The sequence below is a fragment of the Nyctereutes procyonoides genome, unplaced genomic scaffold, assembly GCF_905146905.1.
Source record: "Nyctereutes procyonoides isolate TBG_1078 unplaced genomic scaffold, NYPRO_anot_genome, whole genome shotgun sequence".
Classification (NCBI taxonomy): domain Eukaryota; kingdom Metazoa; phylum Chordata; class Mammalia; order Carnivora; family Canidae; genus Nyctereutes; species Nyctereutes procyonoides.
In genome coordinates, this window is record NW_026575052.1 from 55,242,504 (window position 1) to 55,263,943 (window position 21,440).

A 21,440-nucleotide genomic window follows, 5' to 3' on the forward strand; every position below is an offset into this window, starting at 1 on the left:
CCTGACCCCTGTGAAAGATAACTGTATGTCTTTCCAAGATTTTTTAAAAGTTGGCACTGTCTTACATGATTTTTGGGCACAATTTGTTTATTGGGTTCTTTTTTTCCATGGGTATTCAGAATAAATAGGTACTTGTTATTGAATTGGGAAAAAATAGCATTACTATAAAACTGATTACAGCTTGTACTGGAAAGAATCTTGCCATCTGATTGGAAATATTTTTCCAGTTTGTTGACCTATTTGAAATTCCTAAGAGCTATTTTTCTTTCCAGCTTTCAAACATGAAATTCATTCTGAGGTCAGTTTGGTTGATTCTAGGGACTAAAAAAATGAGTAACTTTGGTTTTGTGTTCTCCTTAAAACTCATCTTAAGGATGTATTATTGAATATTTTAAGTGCTACTATAATTACTACTTTGTAATGAATATTTGCATTGGATTAAAAATAATCTTATGAGAAATCATAATTAATGCTTCTCAACCAAGTCCCCACTGATGCTGTTATTAACCATGTAGTATATAACAGCACTTACCTAGAGAAGTATTTTTTAAAAGTATGATCCATGGACTCATGGGGTATGAATGTCTGTTTTTCCCTATTATCTTCTAGCATTGTTTATAATATATCTATGTATTGTTTAGACATATGAATTCTGATTCATTTCAGATGTCATGTTGGTTTAACCTAAATACCTCACTCTAGTGTTTTATCAAAAATCATACTATTTTCTTCATTGTTACTTTTTCTGCAGTGGCAAGAAAAATCAGTTCCTTAACTTCTCTTGCTCCACTAAAGAGGCCCTGGGGAGGCCTGGGATGGGGGGACAGAAGGGGGTGGGATGAGTTTTAATAGTAATAAAGGTGGGGCATCCAGGGGTTCAGTGGTTGAGTGTCTGCCTTTGGCTCAGGTCGTGATCCTGGGGTCCTGGGATCGAGTTCCGCATCGGACTCCCTACAGGGAGCCTGCTTCTCCCTCTGCCTGGGTCTCTGCCTCTCTCTCTGTGTCTCTCATGAATAAATAAATAAAAATCTTTTTTAAAATAGTAACGAAGGCTTACTGTTTTAATATTTCATAAATAATTATTTAGGAAATGCTTACTTAAATATCTTAAGATCTTTCTGCATCTAATTATCTCAGTGGAACCCTATTTCTCTGTGCCGGGAAACTTGCTGGAAACTGAGACTAACATAGAAAGAGGGAAAAATCTGCTAGTTTTGTCACTGAGCCCACTTTCTAATATGCTTCACTAAACTTTGTTGCTATTCCTTCACCCTCTTGCTTCTTCCCGACCAGTCTTGTTGCCTCCCAGTTCATCCCTCTTGTTGCAAGGCTTATTGCTGCCGCCATTCAAGATCAAGTCCATACTCTCTAAGGGTTGTTATGTAAGGCCTTTTATCTAGTCCTACCTTATTTCTTTAGATACTCAAACATAAGGAACTACTTGCTGTTTCCTGAATATAATTCATTTCACTCCCACTTGTGCTGTTCTCTTTGCCAGAAAAGCCTTCCTGGCTCTCCTATGCTTTGCTAATTACTATTTCTCTTTGATTTAGCTTTAGTATTGTTTAAGAATTGATTCTGTGAAGCCTTTTGACATCCTCTTTCTCTGTGTAGCCATTTTCCCTTGTGTTCCTTGTCAAAATGTAAGCAGACTGCTGCTTTATATTTAGCTTAAAAAACTACCTGTATTTGATGTAAGCTTGTAAAGTCTTGTAGGTTTAATAGCGTCTGTGGTATTTTGTACTTAGAGTGAATAAAGACCATGAGGATCAAGGGTGAGAGGTGGAATGAATATACAAATGGAGGATGGCCTTACAATCCAGAAAGTGGAACACTAACTTTTCTAACAATTGAACCACGTGGCCAGGACTTCATCAATAACTGCCAGGTTCCCTAATTTTTATCCTTGCTTCCAACTTAGAACCAATCAAAGCAAGCCAAATACACCCCCCCGCCACCACCACCAATCACATAGGATGTCTCACCTTCAGCTTCCCATTGCCAACAGTCTCCAATCAGGGCACACTTTTGAAACCTTCCCTTTTTTCCACTATGAAGCTTTACCACTCTTCAGCCTGCCTTTGAGTCTTCCTCAACACAAGTGATGGTGACTGACTCCCCAGAGTCTGGCAGGCTCTGAATATATAGCCTTTGCTTTTCTCATTTATTTCTATACAAGGGGAAAACCTATTTATTTTATATTTACTTACATCCAAAGTGATTAATGGTAAGTATTTATAAACCGTATTTCTTGTGCTATCTATATTTTGTGTTTTTTTTCTACATGTTTTATAAACATAGAGGTTTATATTTTATAAAGGTGAAGGCAGGTTTTGGTAATAAGGATTCTCATGAATGGAAAAATAACACAGAAGAAAAGTCTGTCACTTAATAGTAATGAACAAAAACTCTAGTCAAATTTTAATCTTACTTGAGATCTTCGTCTCAGATAGTTTTTAAAATTCTTTATTTGGTTAATTAAGCCATAACTTTTTTAAAAAAGTACATGGAAGAGATTTAAACATGAAATGCAAATTAAATATGTTTGGGTTTTATTATATTGAACATCCTTTTATTTTTAAAATACTAGGCATACATAATGACTTTTATTAAATACTTTTTGCATCATTTACTGCTTTTTATTTAACCTATTAGTATACTATACTATATAGATTTCTTGCTATTGAATCATGTATATGTACCTAAAGTAACCCTGCTTGGTTTGGTGAATTATTTTTGATATGTCCACTAATTTTATAAAGGCCCTTTCACTTTTTTAAAGATCGTAAAAATGACTAAAACCTATACCCTGGTTTTGTGTTTTTTTTTTTTTCATGCTCTCATTTCTACAATGGAATGACTAATAAGGCTACTTAAAATCATTTTGAACCTATGAAAAAGAGCTTTTTGTATGTCTAGAGTGCTTTGTTTTATAAAAGTTACTCTCAGTTTATTTATTACTTGAATTTTCTTTTAACAGATATTCCCTTCGGAGAGGTAGCTCCTTCACATTTTTAACACCTGGCCCCCATTGGGACTTCACTTTGGTGAGTAGCTCCTGGGTATTTTATGTCCGGGCATTGATAGAATTAATTCCTAGATTGTCTTTCAGTCAATGTGGTGTACAACTCAGTTGTCGGTACTTCTCTGAGTATCTTAAGGTACAGAGTTCCTATCACCATCCTTGGCAGTCTAATTTAATTCTTTTCTGCTAACAAGCTAAAAAAATACTTTTATTTCAATTAAATATAAAACTTATTTTGAAAAGTACCAGATCTTTTTATTTTTAACCCTATGCAACTCTTTTTCTTATTACTACCAGTTTTTAAATTAGAATATATTATGAAACATGAAGTTGTTTTTGTGTTCATACTCTAACAGCTTTTTTCTTGTTTGAAAAATATAAAAATGATTTCAGATGATATATATATATGAGTGAATTATTTTGTGTTGTTAATCATCCTCGTATCCTAGTCTCATTATTTTTAGAATGAGACTTTACAGAGGCATCTAACTGCAAAATGACACCAGACAATTGATTCTTTTTGTAATTAAAAACTCATACTTTGGGATCCCTGGGTGGCGCAGCGGTTTGGCGCCTGCCTTTGGCCCAGGGTGCGATCCTGGAGACCCTGGATCGAATCCCACGTCGGGCTCCTGGTGCATGGAGTCTGCTTCTCCCTCTGCCTATGTCTCTGCCTCTCTCTCTCTGTGTGACTATCATAAATAAATAAAAATTTAAAAAAAAATAAAAAAAAATAAAAACTCATACTTTATAAATACTCATATAAATAGTGTATATACAAATAGAACATGATTCTTTATTTTCTTACTTGGAAGAAATAGCACATATCATTCTGTTTCTAGTTTGCCAAGCTTTACATAATCATGTGCCAATGGGTTCAGCAATACAGATTTAATTTGTACTCTCTTCTTTTGTATTTAATTTATATTTCTGTTGGGGACTTTGAGATTTCTGTACTCTTAACACCAGTAACTTATATTAATTGGCCAGTGAAGCTTTCATAACAAGAATCTCCTGACTTTAATATAATTCTCTATTTTCTTTGAAACTTTTTTCATCTTAGTTTCTTTCCCTTAATAGTTGACAAGCCTAAACTCACACAGAAAAACTTTAGTAGAGAAGTATCTCCAAACTTGATTTTGTAAACCTATCAGCAAAAATATTTTGAACATGTATGCCCGATACATTTATTTGGAATTTTTATGTATGTACCACCATTATTAACTACTAACAGCACAGTTCTCAGCTTAGGGTGAAGTTCATGATAGTGGACATAAGTCTTTATTGCAAATAGCCATGACATTTTCACAGTGTGAAGTCAATTTCTTAATCTGTTAGATTTCCTTACGATGTAGATGATGATGAGCTCATCATCTGTGTATTAAATATTAGTAAAGCTTATTCTTAAGGATTAGTAAATACATAAAAATAGAAGTTCTTGCATTTTCCTCCTCCACTCCATGGAAGATATCTTACATCTCCTCTGGGATGGGTACATCCCACTTGGGAAAAACACTTTTGTAGAGTTCTCCCATGACAAAAGAAACGTCTCATGGTTCATGTATTATGACGTTTGGAATGTGATTAAGGAGTTCTAAGAGGGAGATTTATAAACTTTTACATAACATGGTTTAAGAAAGAAAAAAAACAAAAAGTAAGCATCTAGCTCAAGTAATTAGAGAAAACAGCAGAATGAACCCAAGAAAATAGAAGGAAAAGTGAGAATGGTTAAAAATAAAATCAGCACCCAATCATGAGAAAATTCTTGGCAAACTAGGAATAGAATTGAACTTCCTTAGCCTGAGACCTACCACAAGCAACATGTTTTGTAATGATAATATGTTAGAAACATCCCCTTAAATTTTTTTAAAAAGCCTACTGTCACCATGTCTATCCAGTATAGTACTGGTGCTTCTAACCAACACAGTTAGACAGGAAAACAAGTGGTATTCAAATTAGAAAGGAAGAGACAGTAGGATTCCATTGCTTAGGAACAATATGACTATCTACATAGAATATCCAAGAGAATATTAATTGCAGCTGTTAGAACTAATAAGAGTTCAAGCAAGATTACAGACTATAAAATTTATAAAAAGAATTCAATAAAATGTATATATACTGGCAATAAACAATTAAATGGGGGCAGCCCCGGTGGCGCAGTGGTTTAGCGCAGTCTGCAGCCCAGGGCGTGATCCTGGAGAACCTGGATCGAGTCCCACATCAGGCTCTCTGTATGATGCCTGCTTCTCCCTCTGCCTGTGTCTTTGCCTCTCTCTCTCTCTCTGTCTCTATGAATAAATAAATAAAATCTTAAAAAAAAATAAACAAATGTAACTTGTAAAGCTTTTATTGAAATAACAATTTTTAAACCTAGAATAAATCTATGAGAAGATCTGTGAGATTTTTATGGGAAATATTGGAAAGCATTAATAAAGAACATAGACACCAAATTAAATGGAAAGAGAGTTACGCAACATGAAAATATCAGTACTCCCCGTATTAATTTATAAATTCAGTGCAGTTCTGATAGAGTATAAGAGATCTCAGTTCTACAGCTCAGGAAGAAAAGTGAAGGCCCGACAGCTGTAAAAGTATTATGCAAGTCAGGGATACATGTGACTTATTATATTAGCTGTTTAGACTTACCCCACAGGTACAGTTAAGTATGGAACCACAGTGTGGATGAAAGTCTAGGTAAGTAGGCCAATGCCGTAAGATCGAGAACCCAGAAACTGACATATGTATGAGAACTTATGGCATCATAGGCATCAGGGGGAATAGTGCTTGCAACAGAGATAATAGCGGTGGGACAGTTAGCTGTGGCACCTCATACCATATACCAACAAACAAGTTCTAGATGGGCTGCACGTGTAAATAGGAAAAGCAAAATATTCTTAAGATATTTAAAAGAAAATACAATAGAATGTTTTAAAATATGTTAAATGTCTTTATACATATGCAGACACATGTACGTGATTTTATATAAATGCATAAGTACACTCATAAATGAGCTTTTCCCCTCAGTACACTTCTTTCTGACAGTTTTCCCCCTTTCCTCTCTTCCGTCAATCCTTCCATCCCCAACCTCCAGTCTAACCCTTGTCAGCAACACTGTACCTGTCCTTTATGTTTTGCTCATATAATTATTTACACACACAGCTTTACAAATAAAATACACACATGCATGATCTTTGCTTAGTTTGTTTTTCTAAATTAGGATCATATTCATATTTTTCTAGATCTTCTGGATATGAACTTAGGATCAATAAAGATTTCTTGTCACATCATTTTTCATTTTTTCCAATCCTGATTTATATTTTCTTTCAGATATTACACAATTTTCTTAATGTCTTTTAGCTAAATTTTGAAAAGTATGTCATAGCTTTGCTCTGCTTCTTTGAGCATTTTGTTCTGAGGTACTTTCATTCCCTGTAGGGATGTTACTCTTCCCTTTTTCCCGTTTTTTCCTTAGTTCCTTTGTATAGGATTTGACTTGGAGAATTTTCTGTTCATTTTAATGTGAATTTAGTTTTTCTGAACTTTGCAAAGAGGCTTGATTCAGATCAACTTTGATCTTCACAAAGAACTTTGCTAACTTCACAGAGTTCCCTCTCCTTATTTTGATGATGCCTTCTGCGAGATCCAGGCTCCATCTGTTCTCCCTCTTCCGTCTGGACTTCATCTTTCCTTTTCTCTGTAGTCCCTATCCTGCTCAATTTTGACTCCACTACTAGCAGTTTCTCCTTGGGATAGAGTCAGGTCCTGGAAGGGAACCCTGGCTGGTCAGTTTTGAGAGTTCACAAGAGCTAGACTGTGTCACAGGTAATCCGAAAAGTTATTCTGAGGGGTAAGTGTTACTTAACGATTCTTCTTCAGTAGTGATAAAGGACAGAAATGAGATTGTACACAGTTTCGCCACTACAGGCATCAGCAGAGTTGAATGAGGCTGAAGAATGATAGCTAGGAGTGTGTTGTCTTCCAACCAGTAAATCCTGCTTCAGGCAACAAGTCTTAATTTCTTTGAGCCATGAGAAAAGGATTTTTTTTTCCTAGTGAAGGCCTTCCCCCCTCCATAGGATAAATAATGTGTTCCTTTAAAAAAAAAAAGTTGCCTTTATGTTTAAAACATAATTTACTTTTTCTCAGACTTGTGTTCTAGAAAAACTTTCCATAAGGTTTTTTTTAATAGGGTGTAGCATGAGATGATTCACTCAGGGAGACTAAGTAGTAAATATACTAGAGATAATTTATGAGCATCCCTCAGAAATAACCTCTTTTAAAAAAATTTTAAGTACAGCTTCACTTTTTTTATAGTGATTTTTCTGGTTTTATGGAGTCTTTGTTTAATGAAGCAACATGCATTCCTTCTATATAAGAATGAAATCTTTTTTTTTCCACATAGAAAAGAAAGCGGAGAGCAAAGGATGATGATGTTGTGAGCCTTAACAGCCTTGATCTAAAGGTAAGCCTTCCTTCTCTGTCAAAGAAAAGCACCTAAAAAATGCAGATAGTGTTTTATTTTTTGTAGCTATAATAATAATGAATGCTAATTTTTAAAGAATTGTAAGTGCAAAACTGAATAATGCTGGCTCTTATAGGTATTTTCTTTTCCCTGTTGTTCTTAAGAATGAGGTGAGAGCCTTCCTTAAGAACAATGTAGGCTTTAGCTAGTGCTCTCATATTCAAATGTGTAAAGAGGTCAGGTCTACTGTATATGCCTTGAGGAAGGAAGGGCTGTGGTGAAAAAGAGAAACATGCCCTCCTGCAAGAGGCAGCTGCTACTCTGCTCTAGCCCTTGGCTACCTTTAGGACTATCGAAATCTGGATTTTTAAGTGAATTCTATGTAAAATTGTTAAGTCCCAAAACCTAGTGTCTCTGGAATTTCTTAGACCATTTTCGTCAGTTGGCCAACTTTATAGAACTGTCTTGGTTTTAAGGAACCTTTTTTAAAGATCGTTATGTAAAAGTTATACATTTGTTAAGTGAGATTTAAAAAATGTCTGGCATCATGTGAAATGATGGCAAATTTTTATAGGTCTGTCCATCAACATTTTACCAAATCCAGCTAGCAAGAGGGGGGTGGGATGGGGCATGTGTATGTACATAATATGTTTATGGAAGAACTCTGTGTTTTAAGTGTTAGGCTTTTTGCAAAACAATTTTAGTTACACTTAAAAATCTTACAAAGAAAGAAAAAAGGATAAAATGGCAGTTCTGAATATTTTTAGGTATGCTTCAAATCAGATCACACACAGAAATAGGACAGTATTTATCATTCACCACAATAAAATCCATGGTCAAATCTACTTAAAGACAGTCCTCCTTTGGTTTATCCCAACTTCTGCCATTCGGATCATTCTCATTTTAACTATCAACCTGCCTCCTCTCCCCTGTATTATTTTGAAGAAAATCCTTTAAGTTGTATCATTTTATCTGTATCGTCAGATTAAGTGTTCATACTTCCCTTGATTTGTCTTACACCTTTTTTGTTTTGGTTTTGTTCATTTTGTCTGTTTGAATTGGAATTCATATAAAAGTCCAAACGTTGTCTCTTCAGTGTCTTTTAATCCACAGATTCCCTCTCTAGCTTTTTGGGTTTTTTTAGGATTTGTTGTTGAAAAAGAAAGAAATCATGTGTAGAGCCTTTTACAGTCTGCATGTTCATGGTTGTGTCTCCATGGTATCATTTCTTCTGTCCTCTCTTCCCTTTATTCCTGATAAACTGATAGAGCTAGAGATGGTTTGGGCTCTCTAATTCCTTGGGAGGTACATTATGTCTTTTTGTGATATTGTCAAAATTAATTATCATTGCCTAGATTTATTTGTTCATTGAGAGTTGCAAAATGGTGAAAGTGCCTTTATCAGTCATCTTTATTATATTTCTGTAAAAAGAAAACTGCCCTTGGGGCACCTAGATGGCTCAGTCAGTTACACGTCTGCCTTCAGCTCATGTCATGGTCTCAGGGTCCTGGGATCTAGACCCACATTGGGCTCCCTACTCAGCAAGGAGTCTGCTTTTCCCTCTGTTCTCCCTCTGCCCCACCCCCCCACTTCCTGCTTTCTCTCTAATAAGTAAATAAAATCTTTAAAAAAATAAATAAATAGAACTCCCTTCATCAACCATTTGGTTCCTATGATGTACTTACTTATACTAAAGGTAGGACAGATGCTTGATTTGATTCCTTTTATCGGTTTTCAAAAGTGATGAGTTTTATTCATTACAATTCTCTGAAAATAATTTTTTTTCTTTTTAATGTAATTATGAACTTGCAGATATTAGCACATTTGTGGTGTTCTGATCCATTCTGGTTATTACTCTTACAATGTTTAGATTACCCTATCTTTGGCCACTGGATGCTGCTTCAGGATGGCTTGCTCCTAGGTCATTTTTTCCCCTAGTTTTAAGGTATAATTGACATTTAATATAATGTAAATTTAAGGAATGCAATGCATTGATTTCCTATATCCTTTGACATTGACCCCCCCCCCTTATACTTAGAGGCTCAGTGGCCTCCCTTTCTTCAAGGATGACCAGTTATTCCAGGCCCACTTGTACATTTTGTTGTTGTTTCTGCTCCATACCTGGACTCCGTCATTTATAAAAATCCTGGTTTCCTTAGGAAATGGTAGAGGCTTAAACCTGTACTTTAAGAACACTCCCTGCTGCTGTATTGATCCTTTTTCTGTGCCTTTTAATGGACAAAGCTAGGAAATCTATATCACTTTTTCAGATAAATTATAAGTTTATACTTATATTTCACATTTGAGGCTACAATGTTTCTTACTCAGTCTCATCAATCTTACTATCTGGATTTCTCGGCCACACCAAAAATCTAGGTCTTGGAGATACTGACATAATTACTGATTCGATTTACTCACAGTTCAAAGACAACAGTCTACATTACTGCAAATCACTACTGTATTACTATAAATGAGACAATTACTGAAAACATGTTTCATTTTTCAGATTTTTTTGTTTTTTACATATAAGTTATAGTGAGTATGTACAGCTTACTATGTTTTTCAATTATTGAACTAGTATTTTTTTTTGTTAAGATAGCACTTGCAAGTAGGAACAGGGGAGGGGCAGAGGAGAGAGAGAATCTCAAGCAGACTCCTTGCCTCCTTGCTGAGCATGATGGGGCAGGGTGGGGTTGGCTCAGTCTCAGGACCCCAAGATCATGACCTGAGCAGAAACCAAGAGTTGGATGCTTAACCAACTGTGGCACTCAGGCACCCCTGAACTAGTGCTTTTCTATGTGTAATTACAACAACAACTCATTTGTTCCTTTTTATTTTCAAATTTTAAGAACTACTACTTTTTAATTATTTTTTCTTACAATCATGTGACAAAATTGTATGGAATTTCAAAGTTAAGTTCCACAGTATTCTTGTTTCTATTCCTGGCCCTTCTACCTTACTTCTTTCTTCCATACAGAATCCTTTTTTTCTTTTTTTTTTTTTAATTTTATGCTTTATTCTTTCACTTTTTAAAAATAGAAGCAGTTGCATGTATATTTGTATATCCCACTTTCTTGGCTACACAGTAACATGCTGTCCTTCATTATGTGCTCTATTTTATTCTTTCCTTGTTTGTTTTGCTTGTGTGTTTATTGCTTTGTAATGTCTTTCCATATTTAGGAATATTCATGTTTTTGTTCTCTTGGTTATTTTTTTTTTTGCTTCAGTTTGCTCTTTTTAGCCTTTGTAAGTTGGTTCATTCCTACGTGCATTATTTTAATCAACTAACACCTCTTCTCCCTCCTCTCCTTCTCCCCTGTTAATAAACTAAAGTAATATCTCTTCATTCTAAATTAATACATTTAAAGTATTAAGTGCTTATTTTACTTTTCATGAACATCACCATTTTCCATTTCTTGAACAGTTTAATTGTGTCCATAAGATCAGAGCATTTAGCCATTGCAGACTGTGCTGTGTACCCTGGTAACCATTATCTAGGCTTTAGTTTCACAGGTAAGTGTATATTGAATGTTGAGTACCAGTTCTAGGTTTTTGGTTTTCTGAAATTCATTCCCTAGCAAAGGGGTCAGCAAACTGTAGCCCACAAACCATTTCTGACCTGCTCATTGACTTACATGTATTGTTAACGGCTGCTTTTAAAAACACTACAGTGGCAGAGGTTGAGTAGCAGTGACAGAGACCATCTGACCTATAGAGACTGAAATATTTACTATTTGGCCTTTTATAGAGAGTTTGCTGACCCCTCATCTAGACTTGAGTAAAATTCAGAGGACTTGTTTGTTAATGGGGACAGTGTTATGTGAGTTACCGAATGTTCATGTTGGTTGATTTGCAGTCACTGTACTTGAAGGGTTTGAATGGATGAAATCCATGGCTCACATTTTCTTTCCTTGATAATTAAATATTTTACTTCATTAATTTCTGCATAAAATGCTACTGTTGAAAAGTTACTATAAATACATATTTTTGAGTCATCTTTTATTTTAGGAACATTTTTTTCCTCATAGTTTTTGTCATTTTTTTCTATTCCATTGTTTTCTGTCCTCTCCCTGCCTTTTATACTTGGATTGGATTTTTTTCTTTTACATTTATCACTAAAAATATTTTTTATCTGTTCGTATCTTTTTTATTTTTATTATTTTTAGTAGGCTCCATGCCCATCATGGAGAGCAACATGCAGGGCTTGAACTCATGACCCTGAGATCAAGACCTGAGCTGAGATCAAGAGTCAGATGCTTTGCTGATTGAACCACCCAGGCTGTCTTTAAATTTGTCTTCCCTTTTGTCTTCTTTTTCTCTTAATGCAGTAGATAGATTTTCTTTATTCTGAAATAATTTTTCTTCTATTTTTAATTCTTTTTGAGTTCTATCACCTCATTACAAATCTTGCTTTCTCTGCCCACCTAATTTCTGAGTTTTGTGTTCTTCCATAGCTTCTATAATTTTTTTAATTTATGTTATAGAGACATTATTCTACTTCACATTTTCTGCATCTTTATAATACTTTTGAAAGGGATTCATGGGGAGACCTGAGTGGCTCAGCAGTTGAGCGTCTGCCTTCGGCTCAGAAAGTGATCCTGGGGTCCTGGGATTGAGTCCTGCATCAGGCTCCCCATAGGAAACTTGCTTCTCCTTCTGCCTGTGTCTCTGCCTCTCTCTCTCTCTGTCTCTCATGAATAAATAAATAAAATCTTAAATAAATAAATAGGATTCATGATTCTTTTCTGTTGCTCTTTTTTTTTTTTTTTTTTTTGAAGTGCAATAAGTTTTCCTGTCTTAAAGGTGAGAGGAGTGAGCCCTTTTACCCTGTCTTCACCTTCATTGCACCAGAGCTCCCTCTTCTGTTGTCTTCACAAAGTGGTTTTTAACAGTACAGCCTCAGGCTTTCTGAGATCTTTTTCTTTTCTGCTCTTTTTTATCTGGGCTTTTTTTTTTTTTTTTTTTTTTTTTTTTTTGTCTTTGCTTCTGTTGCTCTGTTCCACTCAATTTGGATCCACTCCTAGTAGTTTTCTCAAAGTAGTGTTATCTTCAAGAGTTTAAGTGCTGCAGACTGCTTAACCTTTATAGCACTGCAGGATCTTTGCTCAGCCCAAGAATTTGATCTTGGGGTCCTTCCCAGGTTAGACTACTATCTGCAGACTAGCATGCTCATGGGGGGTTCCCTGTCCTCAGTGCTCTCAGAGAAGCCCAGTTGCCTTCCCTTTGATAACCCAGTAGGTCTCCTAGCTGTCCTATTTGTCACTGCCTGGCCAAGAAAAGGTTTGGGGGGAAATACTGTGTCTTCATTTTGTTGTAGATTGAGTTTCCTGTTTTGCTAGGTTAGTTGCTCTAGCTGCCTTTTTTTTTTTTTTTTAAACTTTAAAGAGTGAAGACCTGTCAAAGACTTAATTAACATAATAATGAGTGAACCAACAGAATGGTAAAACTAATCAAAAGACTATAGGAAACACTGAAGTATTCTAATTACTGAAAGAAGGAAAGAATGGTGAAGGGGGGCCTGGGTGGCTCTGTCTGTTGGGTGTCTGACTTCTTCTGGCTGGAGTTGTGATCTCAGGGTCCTGGGATGGAGCCCCACGAGGGGCTCTGCGCTCAGCCTGGAGTTTGCTTCTCTTTCTCCCTCTGCCCCTCCACTCATGCTCTCTGTCTCTCTCTAAACTAATTAAAATATTTTTTAATAAAAGAAAGAATGATGGAATAAGATTGCTAAATTAGATGGAAAACAGATTAATGTCCTCATCTGTAGCTCTACCTGCAAAATGTATTTGCACTGTTTTCAGCTTTCTGCAGTTTAATGTTTGCTCTTACAGAGTCACAAAACCTGATCAATAACAGTGAGTCAGAGAAGATGCACACCCTAGAAGATGAAATCATCCACTGAGAGGACATGGGGACACCCTTTATGTCTGATTTCAAGTTTTGATTTTCCTCTATTGCTAATTCTTTTCTTAATATTACCACTTTTCTAATTCTGATTTGTACTCTAATAGCTAATATTGGAATATTACAGTTTTTTATGAGCATGTTTTTCTACCAGGCTTTTCTTTTTTGTCAGGATATTATTTTTTCCCTTATACCTTTTTTCTTCATGAAAACTTCATAGAGATGTGACTGTGATTCTTTTCTATTGGTCATTACCACAGGAAAATGGCTTTAGAAAGGAGGAGTGCGTCAGTAGAGCTTTTCTAGCTTCATGACTCTAAAGCTTCCTCTTCTGTTGACTTTAACAAATGGTAGATGTAGATAGACTTTGAGCTCTCCAGGACCTGTTTCCCTCCTCAACTTTATTCAGAACTCTTTCCTGTGTATCTGTCACTTCTATTCCTCTTGACTTGAATCTATTCCCAGAACTTGCGCCACAGTGTAGGGCTTTGTCCTGGAAGGGAGCTTTGAAAGTTTCTAAGCTCATGTGTTCCAGCCTTGAACCCTTTACTGCTACCCTTGAGGAGATAAAACCCTTCCCGGTTTCAATTACTGTGCTCTCTGAAGCTGCAGCCAGTAGCTGTCATGGTTTCAGAATTCCTCTCTACTCAGACCTGGCAGATGTTTTATTTTTCTCTGCTTTCTCTTCTGATACCATATAAATCTTATAGTTAGTTGTTGGTAGTTTATCCATATTAACTTGTATTTTGGAGTTAATGGAGATATGTACCTTGTTACATATCTATTCATAATAACCTTTGGGTTTTGACCTAGCTGTCCTTGTTCTGAAGGATTTGGAAAAATTGTAAAACTATGTCTCTGCCACCACCTTAAGCCAGAATTATGCCTTCTGTATCTTATTCCCAATGGTGAAAGGCAAATTTAGCTTTCTTCTGAACCTAATATAATTTGATCACATATTATTGACATTGAATTTACAGGAATTATTTAAATTGCTATAATTCTTTGGGTCATATGTTATGAACTGATACCAATATTCATCAACTAGCCGAAAGATAAGCTTTTTATTGTCTTTGAAAATTTATCAAGTTTGGGGCAATGATTATACATTTGCATGTACTGTTACTAGCTTCTTCAAATTGTGGAGTTATCTTCAAGAAAGAAATCCTTATAAAAGTTTGGTGACATTAACCAGACTCACTTGCACGCCATGATATAATCTCCATTTCTTCTAAACCTAAGTAATCATATACAACTGTGATAAGAAAAGAATGAATTTGAAATAATAATTTATTGAATATCATCTTATATACTCAAAACTTCACTAGGGTCAGCTCTAAATTCTTTTTTCTTTTCTTTCTTTCTTTTTTTTTTTTTTTTTTTGATTCCACAAATATTCTATGGAGCACCCATAGTGTTCCAGGTCCTATACTTAACCTTAGTTTCCAACCAGGACAAAATCATGCCTGCATAGATTACAGAAGTATGATAGTGTTCTTAAAAAGAGGAATTGGAGGGAGAAATAGAAGATTTGGGGAGGTTTTGATTTGGAGTTGAGTTTTTATGAAAGTGAATATGAACTGGGAAAAACCAGACACCCCAGTTGGGGGCGTCTACAATGGAGATTATCATTGGATTGGAGAAAAACCAGATACCCCAGTTGGGGGCATCTACAATGGAGATTGTCATTGGATTGGAGCATTGTCATTGGATTGGAGCATGTCAAGAATTAAAATGAGTTAAGTGTAAGGAATAATAAACATATTATTTGGAAAGAGTCAGATATATGAGGAAGAACTAAGAAATGAAGTAGTACAGAGGCTTAATTGGCCACTCAGTTTGGAGGCTGAAGAGTTTATCAATCTATGAAAATGAGCAGAAAGGACATTCTGGATTCTTGAATTGATTTTCTGTGGTTACAGTCCTTCCATCTCTGTAGAAAGTACTGGTTAGTGAGGGCCTGGTACAGAGTCTGGAAGCCTGGAATGAGAGTGATGGCTGTGGAAATGCAAAAAGCATTCCTAATGTTTCATCTTCATCAATTTTTTTCTTCTTAATTATCTTTCTTTGGAGAGTTCATTCACTCTCCAGATTCAGCTGTCTGTAATTGATGACTCCCTAATCTGAATCTCTAAGCTAGATCACAGTCCTGATTTTCAGACCCTTTATCCAGTTGCTTCTAGAGATACAGCCTTGTAATTGGCCTCCCTGCCTATAGCCTCTTTATGATGCTGTATTGATTTTCTTGGGTCTGTTTTTTTTTTTTTTTTTTTTTTTTTTTTGAGAGCGAGCTAGAAAGTGAGCATGCGCATGCATGCAAGTTGGGGAGGGGCAGAGGAAGGGAGAGAGAATCTCAAGAGGACTCCATGCCCAGGGTGGAGCCCAACATGTGCTCATTCTCATGACCAGAGCTGAAAACAAGAGTCGGGAAGCCTGACCAACTGAGCCACCCAGGTGCTCCTCTTTGGTCTGTTCGGTACCTTGCTTAAATTGTTTCAGTAGCTACTCATTGCTTTAAAGATAAAACCCAGATATTACTTAACATGTAATCCCCATTGTATGAGCTTCCTGCAGCATCTTTTCAAAATCTCTCTTCTTATCATACTCCCTGTTTCCTTTCCCTTCTACATCCTTATTTTCTTTGCCTGAAGAATGCCTGCCTATCCCCACTCAGGCATTATATCCAGGAACCCTTCCCAGAGTCTTACACCTCTGCTGTATCCCACCCCCACGAACCTGGGCTGGTTACTTTTCCCATTAGCCCTCTAGGTAGGGAAAATTGAATAGAGGAGGAACAAATTAGGATTTCATGAGGAGGAAGGAGGTCAGCAGTGAAGTTCTGATGATCACAGTAGCATTAAGCTATATTTATAGCTTGAAAATAACGACTCAACTCTGGCTGCAGGTCAGAGTCACCTGAGAGTTTTTAGAGGAAATGTATGGCGAGGTCCTATCCCAGACTGTGTAAATGTGAGGAGATGGCGGAATAAGGATGGGTGCCCTTGGGACCTAGGAACATCTGGTTGTTGGTTTCTTTTAAGATTTTTATTTATTTATTCATGAGAGACACGGAGAGAGAGAGAGAGAGGCAGAGATACAGGCAGAGGGAGAAACAGGCTGCATGCAAGGAGCCTGATGTGGGACTTGAACCTGGGAATCCGGGATCACGCCCTGAGCCAAAGGCAAGCATTCAACCGCTGAGCCACCCAGGCGTCCCTTGGGTTTTGTTTTTGTTGTTAAAGTTGTTGTGGTGATTCTTAAGTATAGCCAGGGTTAGAAAACCATTAAGTTAGAATGTGATATTCTTAAGGTTGTCCTTCTCCCCAAAAACACACGGTGAAACAGATACACTGCCAACTCTCCCAGCCCTGTGTTTTGCGTGGCCTTTCATCTAAATACAACAGTGATTATGTAATATACTAATCACTTTGTATGGTCTTTTGAGGACTGCTGCTTCCAGCCATTGCTTCATTTACCTCTACTTCAGTCACCTAGCCCCATGGCCTGACACATAATAGGTGCTTAGTAAATATTTAATGAATGAACAGATAATATAGGTCAAATGAATCCAATAAGACTTTGGACTTAGGTAAACATGTAATATGAGCATTGTTACATGTTTTGATTTTGGATATCTTACATTAGGAATGTAATACTGATGTTAAGAATTTGTCATGTAGGGGATCTTTGGCTATTTTGTTGCGAAGTTGTGGTTGCTTAATCAAATTTGTCTCTAAATTTTAGCACTCTGTTTTATCAGGTTGCCTCACCATTATATTACATATAAAATTATTCATTTTAAAAGGAACAAAGTATTTGTTTTTCAAAGGTGTTTCTCAGCTGTGTTGTTAGCAACCATAACCTTGCCCTTTTCTTCTGATAGTAAAGAGTCCAAAGTGACTTTTTACAAATAATACCAGGATGAGTAATACTGAGTCATATTTTTATGACTAAAGTTTTTTAGCTCTGATAGTCATGAACAAAAAACAAACCAGAACTCTTCAAAGGAAATGATTATACATATATATGAATAGTTCATTCTTTTTCAGAATGTTCAGATTTAGGGATTTCACTTTCTGATTAAATAGTATATTAAAGGGTTATACTTTGAGTATTTGTATATTCTAACTTTTAGATTAAACATAATGAGTTATATATATTATTCCTAATAAATGATTTTAAAAACATTTGTGATTGTTTAGAATTATAATACTCTTCTGTCAGTTCCTGGCTTAATAAAATCTCACTTTTGACAAACCCACCTCTTAGAACCATGACAGGTAATTGGTGATTTTTCTGAGGCACAGATTTGAATAATTTGAAGCTAGCTGGCATGCTAAAACTAGTGGCTTATTATATTTTTTAAAGATTTATTTAGAGCAGTGGGGAGGGGCAGAGGGAGAAAGAGTCTTCACACAGACTCTATACTGAGCAGAGAGCCTGATGCAGGGCTGGTTCTCACCAACCCAGAGATCAAGACCTGAGCTGAAACTAAGAGTTGGAGGCTTAACCCACAGTGTCACCCAGGAGCCCCTGGTGGCTTATCTTATGAACAAGGCTAACTTACTGTTCCCCCTTCTTCCATTTTGATGTAACTTATGGTCTCTGCTGGTTGCCCTGTAAGATAATATAATAAAATATTATTTCTCTGGGACACAGGTCCAGAAAATGAAGCCAACTTCTGGCACAAGTAATGAAAGTTAAGAGGAACAGAGAGAGGATAGATACAAGACAATGGTTCTTCTTAGCCAAAAACATAAAAGTTAAACATAAAGCAATTACTCCTGATAATGCTCTAAGAAGCCACTGAAGTATCCAGAGTTATTTATCCTTATGCTTAATCATTCCTAGACCTCTGTGAATCATTCCTAGACTATGTGCATTTAAATGCTTGTATCTACTTTTCAGTTATAAAAGTAATACAAGAATGCATTGTCCTTGTTCAAAATTAAATATTTTTTTTAAGTTTCCTTGTATCACTTTCATCCTGTGAAGTAGCCAGTTTACTATTTGATGTGTTCCAGGTTCCTTTCTGTTTATTTAAGTACTTTCACACAATGTATATAATGGTGACCTATATATGATCGTACTATACATGTGTTATAGCTTGCTTTTTTCTCTTTATGTCTTATCAATACCATATAAAGCTACCTTGTTCTTTGGTTGCCATATTCCTATTCCATAGTATAAAGTACCATAATTTATTTAACCAGTCCTTAAAGAATGGCCCTTTAATATCTTTTCCATTTTTTTCACTTTAAAAATAATGCTGCAGAGGTGCTTGGGTGGCTCAGTCAGTTAAGCACCTACCTTCGGCTCAGGTCGTGATCCCAGGGTGCTGGGATCAAGCCACACAGGAGGCTCCCTTCTCCGCGAGGAGCGTGCATCTCTCTCTCCCTCTACTGTTCTCCCTGCTTGTGCTTGCTCTCTTTGTTAAATAAATAAAAAATAAAATCTTAAAAAAAAAATAAAAATATGCCACTAATAATGCCAATGTGTCTTCTTGTATACAGAGGAACCATTGTTGTGTCTCTAATACAGATATCGAAGTAGAAATGCTGGGTTACAAGTTTCAATTTTGATAATATTGTTCACTTGCCTTCCAGTAGTTTGACAAATTTATACGTCTTCATCAGTTTATGAAAACATATCTCTGCATTCTTCTCAACCCTGAATGTTTTTAATGTTTTAAATTTTTGCCACTGTTGTGATAGACAACCAGACAGAAAGTTAATAAGGGAATAGAAGACTTGAACACCACTGTAAACCAATTGGACCTAACTGACATCTATAGAACACTATCCAAAACGAGCAGAATATACATTTTTCTCAAGTGCATGTAGAACATTCTCCAAGATAGACCATATAAAGCCTTAATCAATTGGAAAGATTGAAATTATACAAAATATTTTTGTAATCACAATGGAATGAAACTAGAAATAATAGAAGGAAAATTTTAGCACTATCTCATATCAGATTACCTTACTACTATATTATGTATAATAATGTATGTGAAAAATTCACAACTATGTAGAAATTAAACAACACAGTATTGGACAACCAGTGGGTCAAAGAAAAAAAATCACAAAGAAAATCAGAAAATACTTTAAGACAAATGGAAATGAAGACATAACAAAACATACCAAACTAGTGGGATGCGGCAAAAGCAGTGCTAAGAGGGAAATTTATAGCTCTAAACTCTTATATTAAAAAGGAAGAAAGATCTTTGGGGCACTTGAATGGCTCAGTTGGTTAAGTGTCCAACTCTTGATTTTGGCTCAGTCATGAGGGTTGTGAGATCAAGACCCACACTGGGTTCTACTCTGGGCTTGGAGCCTGCTTAAGATTCTCTCTCTCCCTTTCCCCCAAACCCCTGCTTGCATGCATGCACTCTCTTTCTCTCTCTCAAAAAAAAGATCTCAAATTAGCAACCTATTTTCACACTTTAAGGAACTAGAAAAAGATGAAGAAGCTAAATTCAAAGCTAGGAGGAGGAGGGAAATAATAAAGATTTGATGGGCATTAAATTAAAAAGGGAATAGAACAACAATAGAGAAAAATCAATTAAACTAAAATATGGTTCTTTGAAAAGATAAAACCAACAAATCTTTAGGTAAATTGACTAAGGGGAAAAAGACTCAGATTACTAAAGTTAGAAATGAAAATAGAGGGATCCCTGGGTGGCGCAGCGGTTTAGCGCCTGCCTTTGGCCCAGGGCGCGATCCTGGAGACCCAGGATCGAATCCCATGTCGGGCTCCCGGTGCATGGAGCCTGCTTCTCCCTCTGCCTGTGTCTCTGCCTCTCTCTCTCTCTCTCTCTCTCTCTCTCTCTGTGACTATCATAAAGAAATAAAAATTTTAAAAAAATTAAAAAAAAAGAAATGAAAATAGAGACATCACTACCAATTTGCAGAAATAAAAAGGGTTATGAGAGAGAACTGTGAACAATTTTATGCTAACAGATTGTATAACCTAGATGAGGACAGATTCCTAGAAACCTACCAAGACTGAATCATGGAGACAATCTGAATAGACCTATAACTATTAAAGAGATTGAATAAGTAATCAAAACACCTCCCAAAAAAGAAAAGCCATGGACCAGATGACTTCATTGGTGAATTCTACCCAACATTTAAAGGAGAATTAACACCAGTCCTTCTCAAATTCTTCCAAAAAATTGAAGAGACCAACAATACCCTGATACCAAAGCCAAAGATACTACAGGAAAACTATAGACCAATATCCCTTATTCCCTTATGAGTTTTGATGCAGAAGTCTTCCAGAAGATACTTGCAAAGTGGATTCAGCATGATAATAGGATTATACACTGAGACCAACTGAGATTGATTCCCAGATGCAAGGGTGGTTCAATAAATGAAAACCAATGTAATAACCCTACATTAACAGAATTCAGGACGAGAAAACCTCATGACCGTTTCAATTGATGCAGAAAAAAACATAAGACAAAATCCAGCACTCTTTTGTGATTAAAAAAAAAAAAAAAGCCAACAAACTAGGAATAGAAAGAAACTTCCTCATGGATAAACAAGATGTGATACATACATCCAATGGAATATTCAACTTTAAAGAGGAATTAATTGATTACATGCTACAACACAGATGAACCCTGAAAACATTATGTTAAACGAAATAAACCAGACACAAAAGGACAAGTGTTGTATGAGTTTGTTTATATGAAGTACCTAGAATAGTCCAATTCATAGAGGCAGAACAGAATAGTGGTTACCAGAGGCACAGTAATGTGTATAGGGTTTCTGTTTGGGAAGGAAGATGGTGGTGGTGATGGTTACACAACAGTGTGAGTGCACTTAATGCTTCTGAGCCCTACTTACTGTACTTTACCCTTAAAAATGGTTAAAGTGGGGGGTGCCTGGCAGGCCTATTTGGTTAAACATCTGCCTTAGGCTTAGGTCATGATGGGGGGAGGGAGTCCCTGCTCAGCAGGGAGTCTGCATCTCCTCCTCGCTCTGTACCTCCCCCCACTCATGTTCTCTCTCGCTCACTCTCAAATAAATAAAATCTTCAAAAATG

At 36.2% G+C, this 21,440-nt stretch overlaps 1 protein-coding gene across 1 annotated transcript in view; it reads left to right on the top strand.

The window, feature by feature from the left end:
* NET1 (neuroepithelial cell transforming 1) overlaps positions 1–21,440 on the top strand; it is a 60,097-nt gene that overhangs the window by 15,875 nt on the left and 22,782 nt on the right. The window contains exons 2-3 of the mRNA XM_055332541.1: positions 2,981–3,047; positions 7,428–7,487. Of these exons, the coding sequence (XP_055188516.1) occupies positions 2,981–3,047; positions 7,428–7,487 (127 nt within the window). The remainder of the gene's footprint in view (positions 1–2,980; positions 3,048–7,427; positions 7,488–21,440) is intronic.